Source organism: Balaenoptera acutorostrata, chromosome 1, assembly GCF_949987535.1.
Source record: "Balaenoptera acutorostrata chromosome 1, mBalAcu1.1, whole genome shotgun sequence".
Taxonomy (NCBI): Eukaryota; Metazoa; Chordata; class Mammalia; order Artiodactyla; family Balaenopteridae; genus Balaenoptera; species Balaenoptera acutorostrata.
In genome coordinates this window covers 12,303,924-12,318,957 of record NC_080064.1, presented here as the reverse complement: position 1 = coordinate 12,318,957, position 15,034 = coordinate 12,303,924, and the positions used below count along the sequence as shown (strand labels likewise).

The 15,034-nt window shown below is 53.1% G+C and overlaps 1 protein-coding gene and 1 long non-coding RNA gene across 3 annotated transcripts in view; one reads left to right on the top strand and one right to left on the bottom strand.

The window, feature by feature from the left end:
* The window catches only part of LOC130708862 (uncharacterized), a 22,602-nt gene extending 14,861 nt beyond the window's left edge, over positions 1-7,741 (top strand). Inside the window, exon 3 of the long non-coding RNA XR_009009285.1 lies at positions 7,342-7,741. This is a non-coding gene — a long non-coding RNA (uncharacterized LOC130708862). The remainder of the gene's footprint in view (positions 1-7,341) is intronic.
* FBLIM1 (filamin binding LIM protein 1) overlaps positions 1-15,034 on the bottom strand; it is a 21,062-nt gene extending 6,028 nt beyond the window's left edge. Inside the window, exons 1-6 of one of the 2 annotated variants that reach the window (XM_057553120.1) lie at positions 14,909-15,004; positions 10,754-10,870; positions 10,071-10,340; positions 5,575-5,750; positions 4,894-5,011; positions 2,409-2,578 (exon numbers count right to left, since the gene is read on the bottom strand). In XM_057553120.1, the coding sequence (XP_057409103.1) occupies positions 2,409-2,578; positions 4,894-5,011; positions 5,575-5,750; positions 10,071-10,340; positions 10,754-10,772 (753 nt within the window). In that variant the 5' untranslated portion in view covers positions 10,773-10,870; positions 14,909-15,004. Of the gene's footprint in view, positions 1-2,408; positions 2,579-4,893; positions 5,012-5,574; positions 5,751-10,070; positions 10,341-10,753; positions 10,871-14,908 lie in introns of both variants that reach the window. The other variant, XM_057553123.1, reaches the window with a different exon arrangement.

Sequence of the window (15,034 nt, the reverse complement as noted above, 5' to 3'; positions counted from 1 at the left end):
GGTGTGCCCACTCCAAGCCACAAGGGGCATCAGACTGGCTACCCACAGGGGCCCAGAAGGCAGAGATACGGAAGAGGTGCTCACATTCATGCAATTGGCCTGGAACTACTACCCCCAAACCTCCACATTGCTTAGAGGGGATCGAGTTTGGCACTATATCCCTGGTGTACAGTCAGGAATCCTGCCATGAAGCTATGACTTCATTTTTTTTGTTACTAGGAAATGCTTGAGGCCAGGGTCCATGAGGGCCCATAGGAGAAATTTCTCTAAAACTTCAGAGCCAGTAAAAGGCATTCCCAGAGGAATTGCTGTGCTTTTTATTTTATGGACGATAAACCTTGAAACTTATTACCCTTTTCCATTTGGCCACTTGGAAGCTCACAGTCCAATTCCATGCTCCACTTTTAGGATGAGTACAGGGGTCTTTCATTCACATATTTTTGGGGTACTAACTGTCTACCTTGATTTTCCTCTGTTTTATCTATTTATTTTATATCTCATGGTATTATATGTATCCTCTAAAAATTTTTTTTTATGTTACTGTGGTAAGAATACCTAATATGAGATCTATCCTCTTAACAACGAAGTTTTAAGTGTACAACATTATTATTATTTTTTGGCTGCACCGTGCAGCATGTGGAACTTCCCCGACTAGGGATTGAACCCATGCCCCCTGCAGTGGAAGCACGGAGTTTTAACCAGTGGACTACCAGGGAAGTTCTACAACATTATTATTGACTACAGGTATATGTGCGTTCTTATAAGCTGCCTCAAATCCTTTCTGGAATGAGGAGGGATGAGAGAGAGAGAGACAGAGAGAGAGAGGGAGAGAAAGAGAGAGAAGGAGAAAGAAAGGGGTAGGTATCACTGAGGCAGAACAGAGGGCCTCTTGCTAACCCATCCACCTTTTCCCCTGCATGTCTCTTCCCCTTCCTGTTCATCTTAACCTGATTTCCTCTGGACAGATACGTTTGGTGGGAGAAGCATTTCCCCCTGCTTCCCCCCTCCACCGTCCTGGGGGCAGCCCTTGTCTCACCAGCACACTGCTGAAGCCCCTCCTGGCTGCTCCCAGCTGTAAGCCCACCCTCACCCCTTCTTCGCCTCAGTGCCTCACCCCTGCCTGGCTCCAAGCTGGGGAAGAGCGTAAGGACACCCCCCACTGTCATGTTGATGGGGTCAGAGGGTCAGGGTGGGATGGGCTGGCTCCTTTCTCCTTCCACAGCACCTTACTGCCTGGGATCAGATCATTTTGAGCTTTCTAAATAGTCCCGACTCCAAATATTCTAACACCTCAAATCAGTAGTTTTCAGACTTCAATGTGTATCAGAATCACCTGAGAGACTTGTTAAAAATGCAGATTGCCAGGTGCTACCAATCTATAAGGACAAGGTGAGATCCACTGTACCCCCAGGTGATGCATACGTGGGAGTTCTGTATACAGCCTGGAAAAACGCCACCACATGCCACTAGAGAGTTAGCAATTCTAACACCTTGGCATCCAAACTAGTTCTCTCAGACTGTCTTTGGTATCCAGAGATGCCCCGTCACACCGTGTACTGGAACCTTGTGGCTCTAGGTGAGGGAGCAGCAAGACCACGGGCAGGATGGGAATTCCCTGGTGGTCCAGTGGTTTGGACGTGGTGCTTTCACTGCCGAAGGCCCAGGTTCAGTCCCTGGTTGGGGAACTAAGATACGGCAAGCCGCGTGGCATGGACAAAAAAAACAAAAAACAAAACCACGGGCAGGGTTCAGAACCAGAGAGCCCTGGGGTGACAGTGTAAAAGGCTGAATGATGCCCCCAAAGATATCTGGATCTTAAGCCCTGGAGTCTGCGACTATCTTGCATGGCAAAAGAGACTTTGCAGATGTGACTGAGTTAAGGATCTTGGGATGGGGAGATTATCCCGGGTTATCCAGGTGGGCCCCAAATGTCATCGCAAGTATCTTTACAAGAGGGAGGCAGAGGGAGATTTGACACAGAAGGAAAAGAGGTACTGATGCAAGATGCCACACTGCTGAGTTGGAAGATGGACCAAGGAACCAAGAAATATGGCTTTAGAAGCTGCAAAAGGCAAGGAAATGGATTCTCCCCTAGAGCCTCTGGAGGGAGCAAAACACTTTGATTTTGACTCAGTGAAACTGATTTTGGACTTCGGACCTCCAGAACCATAAGAGGATAAATGTGTACTGTTTGAAGGCACCAAGTTTGTGGTCATTCGTTATGGCAGTCACAGGAAATGAACATACCCTGGCTGAGTTCCTTCCCCTCCCTGAGCCTCAATTTCCTCATCTGTAAAATGGGTCACCAGTGCCTACCTCCCCAGATTGTTGTGGAGAAAGAGATCATACCACGTCTTCCAGGTGCCCAGCTCAGTGCCAGGCACTTGGGGAACTGCCCTGGGGCTTACCTGGTAGCAGGGTTCACAGAGGGGCCGCCCATCCTTCTGGTAGAAGCTCTGCCCGGCCAGCTGGCGGCGGCAGATACGGCACGTGAAGCACTGGGCATGGTATTGCCTCTTCATGGCCTCCACAGCCAGCTCTCGAGGGGACACGGTCTTGTGGCAGAAGGCACAGACGTCTGGGGTAGAGGAGATACAGGCCATGACCCGCCCAGCCTGGAAGAACTGTACCCAGTCGCCACCCAGAACTGGCCAGGAGTGCCAGGTCTCTGTCTCAAAGCCCCGGGCGTTGTAAATGCAGCCTCAGCTCATGGGCAGGGTCATGAGGGACATTAAAAGGAAGGTGGGGGGCCTTCCCTGGTGGCGTAGTGGTTAAGAATCTGCCTGCCAGTGCAGGGGACACGGGTTTGAGCCCTGGTCCCGGAAGATCGCACATGCAGTGGAGCAGCTAAGCCTGTGTGCCACAACTACTGAGCCTGCGCTCTAGAGCCCGTGAGCCACAACTACTGAAGCCCAAGCGCCTAGAGCCCATGCTCCGCAACAACAGAAGCCACCGCAATGAGAAGCCTGCACACCACAATGAAACGTAGCCCCCGCTCGCCGCAACTAGAGAAAGCCCACGCTCAGCAACAAAGACCCAACGCAGCCAAAAATAAATTAATTAATTAAAAAAAAAAAAAGAAGAAGGAAGGTGGGGGACTTCCCTGGTGGCACAGTGGTTAAGACTCCGCCTGCCAATGCAGGGGACAGGGATTCGAGCCCTGGTCCAGGAAGATCCCACATGCCACGGAGCAACTAAGCCCGTGCGCCACAACTGCTGAGCCTGCGTGCCACAACTACTGAAGCCCATGCACCTAGAGCCCGAGCTCCGCAACAAGAGAAGCCACCAAAATGAGAAGCCCACTCACAGCAACGAGCTGTGAACTTGTTAATAAAAATTAATAAATAAATAAAACCTTACTTTAAAAAAAAAAGATAAAGAAGGAAGGTGGGGAATTCCTTTGCAGACCAGTGGTTAGGACGTCATGCTTTCACTGCCAAGGGCCTGAGTTCAATTCCTGGTTCCCCGGTTGGGGAACTAGGATCCCACAAGCAGCGTGGCCAAAAAAAAAAAAAAACCAAAAACCAAAAAAGGCAAAGGGTCTTTAAAAAGCTAAAATCAAGACACATAGTGTGCGACTTCCCTGGTGGTCAGTGGTAAAGAATCCGCCTTCCAATGCAGGGGACGCGGGTTCAATCCCTGGTCAGGGAACTAAGATCCCACACGCTGCGGGGGAACTAAGCCCACAGCCACAACTACTGAGCTCGCGCGCCTCAACAAGAGAGCCTGCGTGCCACAAACGACAGAGCCCACACACTCTGGAACCCGCATGCCACAATTACAGAGCCCGTGTGCCCTGGAGCCGGCACGCCACAACTAGAAAGAAGAAGAAAAAAAAAGACACATAGCGTTAGGACAACTGGGTTGCCATTTGCAGAAAAGTCAAAAGAAGGAACTCTGTCGTGACACCTTACACCCAGATAATTCCAAACGTATCAAAGATCTAAAGGTGAAAAGGGAAACCATAAGAACGCTGGAAGAAACCAGAGGAGAATTATTTTACAACCCTGGACTAGAGAAGGCCTTGGTACATGGTAGGCACTTAATAGCCATTTATTAAATAAGTAACACACAGTGCTGGAGAGTCTGTGGGCAGACGGGCACTCCGACACTGTTGGTGGGAATGTAGATCTGGATGACCAAGAAAGACAACTTGGCAAAAATATCACAGTGCTTCCTCTTCTAGGAATTTATCTCACAAACTTGCACCCAAGCAAAATGATCAGGTGCAAGGCGGTTCACTCAGCATTACCACCTGAGCACCTGTCCACAGGCAACTAGTTAAATGCATGTGGCTGGGCCCTGCTAAGGAATACTACACAGCTGTGAAAAAGAACAAGGAACCTCTTTATGTTCTGATGTGGAGCGAGCTCTAAGACTGCAAAGGAATGAAAGCAAAGTGCAGAACAGCACAGAGCTTGCTACTATTTGTGGGGAAATGGGGGAAGGGTATATTTGTATCTGCTTGCATACACGTAAGATATCTCTGAAAGGATATGCACAAGGTATTAACAGGTTGTCTATCTGGAAGGAAACTAGGTGATACAGGGATGGGGCAGAGGAAAGACTTTTCACAGTGTGCCCTTTTGTGCTTTTTCTTTTGTACTACGTAAGGGTGTTATGTATTCAAAAAATTACATAGTGAAACAATTTAGGGCATTTTTGCTATCATGGCAAAGTTTGCTGATCAATATTTAAATGGATTTTAGTTATAAAGGAAAAAAGGTTAATGCAATAAAAATAAAATTGATGCACAACTATAAGGCCCATCACCATACTGTGAGCTGGGACAGACACGGGGGCCCCTCCCTCCTGCTTCCCCCTGGAAGCTCATGCTGGCCGCACAAGGGCCCCTGGGGGTCACACACAGTCCTGCCGCCCCTGTGCCCATACCTGTGGAGGCCTCTCTCTCGGGGAAGCCCACAGGCTCCTCTGGGGGAGGCGGCAGCTCCTCTTCTGTGGGTCTGAGATGACTGGGCCGAGGTGGCAGCGGAGGCCCCTCCACGAGGGGCTGCGGGGATAGAAGGGGAGAAGAGTCACCCAGTGGGGACCGCACACGGCCCTCTCAGCTCTGCTCCTCATCTGGTGGTACCAGGCGCAATTAGCCCCTTTGTACAGAGGCAGAAACTGAGGCCAGATCTCCCAGCTCCTTGCCCTGGGTTCCTTCACCCAGGGAAGCAGCTTCCTTCAAAGCTACCTCCCTCTGCTTCTAAGGAATCTCCTGGAATCAGGGTTTCCCTTGGCCTGGAACCTCTCGCATTTCTACAACGCCTCTGTTAAGGGCAGAGGATTAAATACGGGTTTTCTATGCAGCATAAGGGATTTAGGTTAGACACAGGGGAATGCCGTCCTCAGAGATGAAGGAGGCACTTAGCGGGGGGAAGGGTGTGGCACCCCTTCTCCAGGGACCTTGAAAACCACGCCTAATTTTTACCAGCCTGAAAGAGTTTTGAAGAGGGACTGCCCTGAAGTAGGAGAAGGGACCAAACAACCTCCAGGCCTAGAACCCCAAAAGGCCCCGACCCTCCCTCCCCAACCCACGGGGCTCCGTCAGGGACCAAGGGATGGCGGTACCTGCGGCGGGGGTGGGGGCAGCTGCTCTAAGTCTGAAATGAGTGACGCCCCCATCGGGGCAGGGGGCTCCTCGTCGGGAGGCAGGTACACTGGAGGGGGCGGCGGCGGAGGTGGGAGGAGGTCCAGGTCGGGGAGTGCGTCCTCGCCATCCAGGGGAGGGGGAGGAAGCGAACATCCTGCAACCAGAAGGGGAGGGTGGGTTGGCCAGAGTCTCTGCAGGTGCACAGAGGAGGGGACACTTGCCCACAAGGCCGTGCAGCATGGTGGCTAAAGGCTCAGGTCCAGGGTCACCGGGACCTGGGTTCCATCTCTGACTCTGCCACTGACTTGCTGTGTGTCCTTCGGCAAGAAACAATCTCTCTGAGCCTCAGTTTGCTCAGTTGGAACATGGGTCTCAATGGCTTAGGGCTGTTAATGAGGATTAAGTGAAATGATGCAGGTGAGGGCTTGGCACAGTGGCTGGCACGTGGCACAGGCTCAGAAAACAGTAGCCGCCAAAGCCCTTCCCAGCAAGCCTCCCCTAGCCGGGTGCTAGAGCGCCTGAAATCCCCGCTGGATGGGCCTTGTGCAGATGTAAGCAAAACTAACCCCTGAGACTGTGGTTCCCAAGGCGTGGCTCCTGGACCAGCGGCGTGGCGCCGCCTGGGACTTCGTTAGAAACACAGCTTCTCGGCCTGCCGTGCAGCTGCCCAATCCGAAACTTTGGGCTGGCGCCCAGTCATGGGGTGTTTAAAAAGCCCTCCAGGTGATGCTGATGCCACTCAAGGGTGGGAACCACCACCTAGTTAAATAACAGAGTCAGGTAATGACTATCAGGTGTTGAAAGTATCAAGCGGACAGTTGGTGGCGAACTTTCCAAAGGAAAGGTCTAGCTATCATCACCTGAACCCACTGATTAACCTCAGCAGACATCAGGGGTCTTCTGACTCGTGTTATGTATAGGAAGGGATGGGCACCATTGATGAAATGTCCTTATTAAAAAAAAAAAAACCCGGGGCTTCCCTGGTGGCGCAGTGGTTGAGAATCCGCCTGCCAATGCAGGGGACACGGGTTCGAGCCCTGGTCTGGGAAGATCCCACATGCCGCGGAGCAACTGGGCCCGTGAGCCACAATTACTGAGCCTGCGCATCTGGAGCCTGTGCTCCGCAACAAGAGAGGCCGCGAAAGTGAGAGGCACGCGCACCGCGATGAAGAGTGGCCCCCGCTCGCCACAACTAGGGAAAGCCCTCGCACAGAAACGAAGACCCAACACAGCCATAAATAAATAAGTTAAAAAATAAAAATTAAAAAAAAAAAAACAAAAACCCAAAACATAAAAAAAAACCAACTCAAACTAATCAGGTTTCTAGAGTTAACTCCATTTATAATAAATTTGGAAAACAGAGGGGCAAGTTGGATGAGACCACAGGGAGGCAAAGGGACAAATCAGGGTATGGGACATTCTACAGAAATGGACCCTGTTTCTTCAAGAAGTTAATGGCCTGGGAGAGACCAAGAGAGGAGATGTCCCTAGAATTAAGAGACCTAAGAAAAATGACCATATATAACGTATACATCTGTGCTGTCCAGTACAGAAGCCACCAGCCACATGTGGCTATTGAGATGTGCTGGAAAACTTAGCACTAAAAAACAATGTGAAATAGCTCATTAATAATTTTGATAATCATTACGTGCTGAAAAGATAATTTTATATATTATTTTATATATTGGGTTGCATAATATATATCATTAAAAGTAATATCACATATTTCTTTTCATTTTTTTCAGTGTGGATACTAGAAGATTTTCAATTACACAGGAGGCTTGCATTTGTGACTTGCATGATGTTTTTATTGGCCAGCACTGCTATGGACCTTATCTGGATTCTGATTCAAAGGATTAATCATCTCATTTAATTCTCATTTTGTAGACAAGGAAAAGCTAAATATTCCACTGAATGATACAGCTCAAAAGAAATACAAGACACAATGTAAACCATCCTTTCCTCTACAATCCAACAGTTAAAAGGCATTTTAATGACAATTCGGGGAAAATTAATTATGGATAGACTATTAGATAATCATAAGGCATTCCTGTTGATTTTGTTATGCATTGTTTGGCCTTGGGGTTATGTAAGAAAAAGGCCATATTTAGAGAGGCACCCTGAAGAATGTGGGGCTGAAGTGACTTGATTACTGGCATTTCCTTTTAAATACTTCACGAAGGAAAAGAAAAAAAGGAACAGATGAAACAAAGGTAGCCAAATCTTGGTAACTGTTGAAACTGGATGTGGGGTATACAGGGTTCCTTGTACTGTTTTCCCTACTCCTGTGTATGTTTAAAAGTTTCATTAAACAGCAACAACCCAACAGCAAACACACACACACACACACACACACACACACACACAGAGGACAGGAGTGGCATGGCGTGGGGCGATGGCGGGTGGGGAGGTGGCCTCCACCCTATCTGCCAGCCAGCGGGTACTCCCGGCAGGGAGGGAGGAGGAGGGGTGGAGGATCGCCTCCATCCAGGAACACTCACTATAGTGTAACCCCGCCTCTGCAGGCTGCCCAGACAAGGGGCTGTCCAGCTCCCTGGGGAGAGGCAACTGGGCAACTCGGGAGAGAAGCCGCAGCGCAGGGCTGTGCCCACTGCCACACTCAAGGGGAGCGCTATTAATAGCGCCCCGGGATAGAGGGCATGGAGGCACTCTGCCCACCTCCTGTCATGGGGGCACAAGGCAGGCCAGGCTCCAGCGAGGTCAGACCGCCCTAGACACCCAGGGAGAGCAGACAGAGAATGTTCAAGGCCCTGCCGCCTAAAGACCTGGGCTCTGGTCCCATTCCCTGCACGTTCGCTGGGGCACCTCTCTGGGTTCAGGTTTCCCACCCATTTGACAAAGATAAGAACCCCTCTGCCCAAGGGCTATACAGATGCGAAGCTTGTTCTAGACCTGTGAGTCTGCCCCAGAATCGCCTGGGGGCTTGTCCAAACGCAGATGGCTGGGCCCACCCCAGCGCTTCTGCTTCAGCAGGTTTGGGGTAAGCTCTGGGAATTTACTTTTTTGAAATTGCGTTTTGAATATACACTAGAATTTACATTTCCTGGGTGATGCTGACGCTTCGGGTTCCAAGGCCACACTTTGAGAACTACTCTTCTCCTCCCCAAGTCTCACCTGTTAACGCCTTTGGACTGGAACAGTCGTTCTCAAAGTGTGGTCCCCAGACCAGAGCATCAGCATTAGCTGGAAACATGTAAGGAATGCAAATTCTCGAGCCCCACCGCAGACCTGCTGAATCAGGAAGGCCCAGGGTAGGGCCCAGCCGGCTGTGTTAGGACAAGCCCCCAGGGGATGCTGATGCCGCTAAAGTGTGACAATCTGCTCTACGGGAACTGACTGAGTCAGGAACCAGGTCATGAAGAGACAGCAGGAGAGCTGAGGCCTCTCCCAGGACCTGCCTGAGGTTCTAGACATTCAGCTGTGAAGGGTGGGCAGGTCCCAGCTAGCGCAGGAATTCAAGAGAGAGATGGGGGGGATTTCTGCCAGGATGAAGGACACCTGACTAGGCATCTGAGGACTCCAGGGGGTTCACCTGCCATCCTGGGCTGGCCTCTCACACTAAGCGTCTCAGCGCCTCCTTGTTCGAGCTGGTGCCCTGTCAGATGAGGAGCCACCTCGGGCCCCTAGGTTGTCATCCTTCCTTGCTTCTACCCAACAGTTGAGATTTCACATCACATACATGACCAAATTTCCATCTTCCAGAGGAAGAAACCGAGGCCCAGAGTGAGGAAACAGCTTGCCTAAGACCACACAGCAAGTGAATGGCAGAGCGCAAGAGAAAACAAAACTATCTTTCAGGTCCTTCAACTTGCCAAATTCATTCCTGCCTCAGGGCCTTTGCACTTACTGTTCCCATTTCCCTTCTAGCTCCACTCTGTCATTTAGGTCTTAACTGCGCTGAGATGTTACCTTCTTTGAGAAGCCATCCTGACCACCCCATAAAAAGTTGCACCTCCCCAGCTCTTCACTGTGTTCTATTCTAGTAGAGTGTTTGTGTCTTCCTGATGTTATATTTTATGTTTTTATTATCTCTGTTTCCCCCACTAGGAGGTAATTTTCATGCAGGCTGAAAACCTTCTCTCTTTTCACATTCCCAGTGCCTGGCCCAGAATAATAACAGTGGGTATTTAGCACTTTCTACACGGCAGGCGCTGGGCTCAACACTTTACATATGTATTAACTCATCTAATCCTCACAAGGACCCTTTGAAGTGGGTACTATCATTATTGCTATTTTACAGATTAGGAAGCTGAGGAACAGAGAGGTTAAGTGGCCTGCCAATGTCACACAGTCAAGAAGTGGGGGAGCCAGGATTCGAACCCAGGCAGGTGGGTTCCAGAGGCTGCCTGGGACACAGTAGGTGCTCAACGAGTGACCTCAGAGCCTGCCATTTCCTCCCCGCCTTGGTGATGCCTCTCACCCGGTCTCCCACCCACCGCCCTCACCCTCTTACCTCCACTGGAGAGCTGAGGTGGAACAGCTGGCACTGGAGCTGCAGCCCTGCTGGGGGGTGTCCAGGAACGGAGCCTCCCCGCAGAGCCAGCCCCGGGTGCCTTCGTGGGGGCAGGAGATGCCCGGGGGCAGCCAGGCCGGGCCTCACAAGCTGCCCGCCTCACCTCCTCAGCCACAGCCTCATCTCGACGTGGAGGTGCCAAGGTGATAAAGACAGACGAGGCGACCCTCTTCTCAGGCTTTGAGGCCATTGCTTCAGCTTCTGGTGGGGCTGGGGACAGAGTGAGGCGCAGGCTTGGGCAGGGTTCGGGGCATGGCAGGGGCGGGGGCAGAGGTGCTCCACCTGGGCACGCAGACACCCCCAGGGCAGGGAGCCTCTCCCCTCCCAACAAGACAGGAGCAGCCGCTCCACAGTGCCAGCGCCCCACCCAGCCACGGAAGGAGCTGCGGATGTTCCACAGGGAAGGGCAGGTGCCCACCACGTGACTTGGCCACAGGGTGGGACCCAGCAGTCCTGAATACCCCTCCCCCGGACCTACACACCTGGAGGAGCAGAGGGCAGACCTGCCCTGCTCACCTCACCAATGATTAATTTCCTTCCTCTAAGGAGCGTGAGGGAGGGGCCGCTCCTCCAGCTCCCCACTCCCAGGGCAGCTGACTGCCCGTCCCAGCCCAGCGCCGCACCCCAAGTTAACTCCCTCATCTGGGATCTGGATTTTCCTGGGAAAGCTGACGTCCCCAACGTTCAGGCCAGCTCCACGGTGGGCGGGAAACAGTGTGACTCTCGTCAGAACATCAGGGCTGGATTCCAGGAGGGAAAGGGGACAGAAGAACAATCAGAGCTACCATTTACCAAGACCTATCCTGTGCCAGCAGGGCCCTAAGCACTTTCTTTTTTTTTTTTTTTTTTTTTTTTTTTTTTTTTTTAAGGGAGAATTTTTTTTTTTTTTTTTTTTTTTTTTTTTTTTATAGCTACTTTATTTATTTATTTCTTTATTTTTGGCTGTGTTGGGTCTTCGGTTCGTGCGAGGGCTTTCTCTAGTTACGGCAAGTGGGGGCCACTCTTCATCGCGGTGCAGGGACCGCTCTTCATCGCGGTGCGCGGGCCTTTCACTATCGCGGCCCCTCCCGTTGCGGGGCACAGGCTCCAGACGCGCAGGCTCAGTAGTTGTGGCTCACGGGCCCAGCTGCTCCGTGGCATGTGGGATCTTCCCAGACCAGGGCTCGAACCCGTGTCCCCTGCATTAGCAGGCAGATTCTCAACCACTGCGCCACCAGGGAAGCCCCCCTAAGCACTTTCTGTTCATTAACTCACAGAGCCTCCCACTGCTGCGGCGGAGAGGCACTATTACCGCACAATTACCGTGCCCATCTTACGGATGAGGAAACCCAGGTGAAGAGGTGGAAGTCATTTGTTCAGGGTCATGCAGCAGCAGACCTGGGATCTGAACACAGAGCCCATGCTCTTGGCCACTTGGCTCTTCTGCCCTCTCCCGGCCCAGCTCACAAACCAGCATCCTTTTCTCCGCCATCAGAGTCCACATCCAATCAAGTCTTGATTCTATGGCCAGAACGTCTCACTCAGTCTCATCTCCAGAATCACAGCCCTGATTCAGGCACAGGGGTGAGGGTGCCTCAATGATCTCCAAACCTGCCTCCTACCCTGTCTCTGGAGTGATCTTTCTGGAGCATAAATCTGTTTCTCCTCTAGTCAAAAGCCTTCCATGGCTCCCTACTACCTTCAAGATAAAGTCTAAATTTCCCTGGCCTCAACCTATTTTTGACCACCCTGGACCACTCACGGTTCCTGGACCATCTTTCTCCCTTACTTGCCCTGGCATGTTTCCACCACCTGTTTTTCCTCTCCTCCCTGCTGCAGGGTGAATTTCAGTTTTTCCTTAGAAGCCTAGCACAAACATCACCTCCTCCATGAAGCCTCCCCTGATTCCCGACTCCAGGGCGGTTGTCTATTCCACAGGGCAATGACAGCTGACTCACCATCACCATGTCTGCCCGCCCCCCCAACTGACAAGTGACCTCATCTACCTTCAGTTGTGTCTGTAATGTTTGTGTGACCCAAGTCCGGCTCACAGTAGACATCAAAGCATGGATCTGGGAGCGGGGCGGCATCCCCACCAGGGAGAGCCCATTTTCCTTCTCTCAGGTGGTTCCTGCAGAGAGTAGGCTCCGGGGCTAGGGATGAGGTGGGGTCATGGGCTGGGTGAGTCGACCACACTCAGCTCAGGACTGTGCCCTTTTTCTATCTTACTCTCCATATGGGCCACGCCGACATGGCCCCAGAGCCCGGCGCATAGATTCATGGGGAGGAGAGTAAATAGGGACCCAAAGAGTGAACCTGGAGAGGTGGGGCTGGGTGGGTCGGGGGTGAGGCCCCAAGGGACCCTAATGTGGACTTGGAGCCCGAGTGGCCACTCAAAGTCTTCCCTCCACTGGCCACCGTGGGCTCTCTTGGAGACTGATGGAGAATAATAATAACAAAAACAACAACATATGCTCCTAAATTCCTTTTAAATTGGTTTATGTTTGGTTAAAACCTGCAGCTCCTTCTGATAAGAAACCTGAATAAGAAACCAATATATGAATAAAGCTTTAAAGTACTTCTCTTTTGTTTCTTGTTTTGTAAGTGATGTTTGGAAGTACATCTGCTTCTGTTGGTTGTCCTCGACTTCAATTTCATACTTTGTTACAAGTTTAAGAATCTATTTTTGCAAACAATTTTCAGAGTGCGTTTAACCTTTAAATGCAAGAAACAAGGGCACTCACTGATACAGTGCTCGCCCTGTGCCAGGCACTATGGAGAGTGCTTTCCCAGCCTCAAAAGTCACCTAATTCTCAACACAGCCTGCGTTATGCCCCCACTTTATAGATGAGGCCAGGTGAGGCCCCAAGCAAGAGGTTGCAGACTTGGAATTCTAACAGAGCACCATGCAACCTGGAAGTCCAGGGGGTATCCTTGAGCCTGAGAGGACACACTTTTTCTTCCCTGGATGGCTCAGGGGTGGGGGGGAGGGGTGGGGCAAAATTCCCAGGCCTGTTCTTACCCCAGGGTGGCCCAATCCAGACCAGTTATCTGATGGTCAGCATATCCTGGGCTCATCCCCAGAGACAGTTGAGGATGCCTCCTCTGCCTCCCTCCCCTCCTGCCCTGAACCCCACTCCACCCCAGCCCACCCCCGCCGGGAAATCAGATCTGCTGGTTTCTCAGAAAACGTCCAAGGCGAACGTCCCAGCACTGAGACCAGATGTTCACAGCTGGGCAGCACTCCCCCACCCCCATCCCTCCCCTGTGATTCCGGCAGGGACTTCAGGCCCCAGGGGAAGGGGCCGGGCTAGGGATTTTCAAAGCCCCGTCAGTCAGCCCCGGGGAAGGAAAGGGAGCCCCGGCTTCCCCCTGGTCCCACTGCCCCCCAGGTCACCCTAGTGTGGGGTGTGGGTGAGACAGCTCCCTGTGGGGCAGCTTCCCAGCCAGCCCAGCCCAGGGGACCCTCGGCGGCCACCCTTCCTCCCCGAGGGCGAATCTGAGATCCAGCTGGGTAAGCGGAGAAAGTGGAAACAAAGGGAAGGAAAGTCATTTCCTGTCAAGAGGAAGGAAGGAGGCTGAGATCCAGTCACCCACCCAGCCGGGCTTTCGGCTGCGGCCCAGGGCAGGGCCCAGGCTGGCTGAGCCGGAGGGCCTCCAGGGGTGGGGAGTGTACCCCACCTCACCCCCGCCGCCATACTGTCCCCTGTCATACTCCTTCTAACCCCCTCCAGAACCCTCTGGAACTACCTTTAAGCTGTAGACTAGGCTTGGTTGGGAGTTAAACTTTGCTGGAGGTGGGAGTGAGACTGAGCCCCACACCCCCTGCAGGGGACCTTGCAGCCTGGCACAGGAGGTCCCTCTTCCTTTCTCCCACCCCAGGGAAGCAGAGGCACAAAGGGCTGAGTTCACCCTGGGCCCCTTCTTTCCTGCTGGGCGACCCTGAGCAGGTCACTGAACCTCTCTGGGCCTCAGTTTTTTCATAAAGTGAGAATAATGAGGTCTTTCTGGAAGGGTGGCTGAGAGGATAAAAGGAGAGGGGGTACTCAAAATCTTGATACTTGGTAGATGCCAAGAAAAAGCTAACTGGTTATTCAGCCCCAGAGGGGGAGGAGGAGCCCCTGGGGGGCCTGCAAGGACCAGGACTTAGCTTCCATCATTATGAAGAGCAGGAATCTGGGCACTGCCCACCCTCTTCCCGGGGTCCTCAGATCCGGGCTGCAGGAGGACCCAGGCCAGGATGCCCCAGGCACACACCTTGGGAATCGCCCAGTCCCACCCCTTCCCAGCCCCCGAGAGGATCTGAGGCCCAGAGAGGGGCAGCCCTGCGGCCCCTCCTTCCCCTCGCCTGACCCTGGCTGGGTAAAGGGGCCCGGAGCTCCCCGGAGCTCCGGAAACCCAGCGCCCTCCAGCAAGCAGCCCGGCGGGGCGGCCGGCCGGGTCACTGTGGGGCGCTGCCGGGGACTTTAATTCGATCCATGTGCGGGACGCTGTCCTCTTTGTGCGGGAGCTTCCGCCCTGCCCATCCCTGCTCTCCGCGTGCCGCTCCCGGGCACGGACCCCAGCCCTCCCCCCAGAACTGCCCTCCCTCCACTCGGAGGACAGAGACCGAGGGACTGAGACAGAAGGACAGCGCCCGCGGCCCCTCGTCCCGCGGGGCCCCACCGGGAGCGACGGGGCTGGGGTCCCGCCTGGGGAGCAGGGTGGGCGCCGGCCGAGGGCTGCCCGTGCTGTCACCTGTCTGTCGCCGGGGCGGGGACGGAAGGACAGGACCCCCACCCCACCCCCGCCCCGCTTACCTGGGCCGCCCGCGCCCCCGGCGGCTCCGGTCGGTCACCCGATCGAGCAGAACCAGGAGCGGCGCGGCGCCTCCCGCCCCTCCGCCCTCTCCGCCCCCTCGGCTCCCTCCGCCCCGCCGCCCCGGC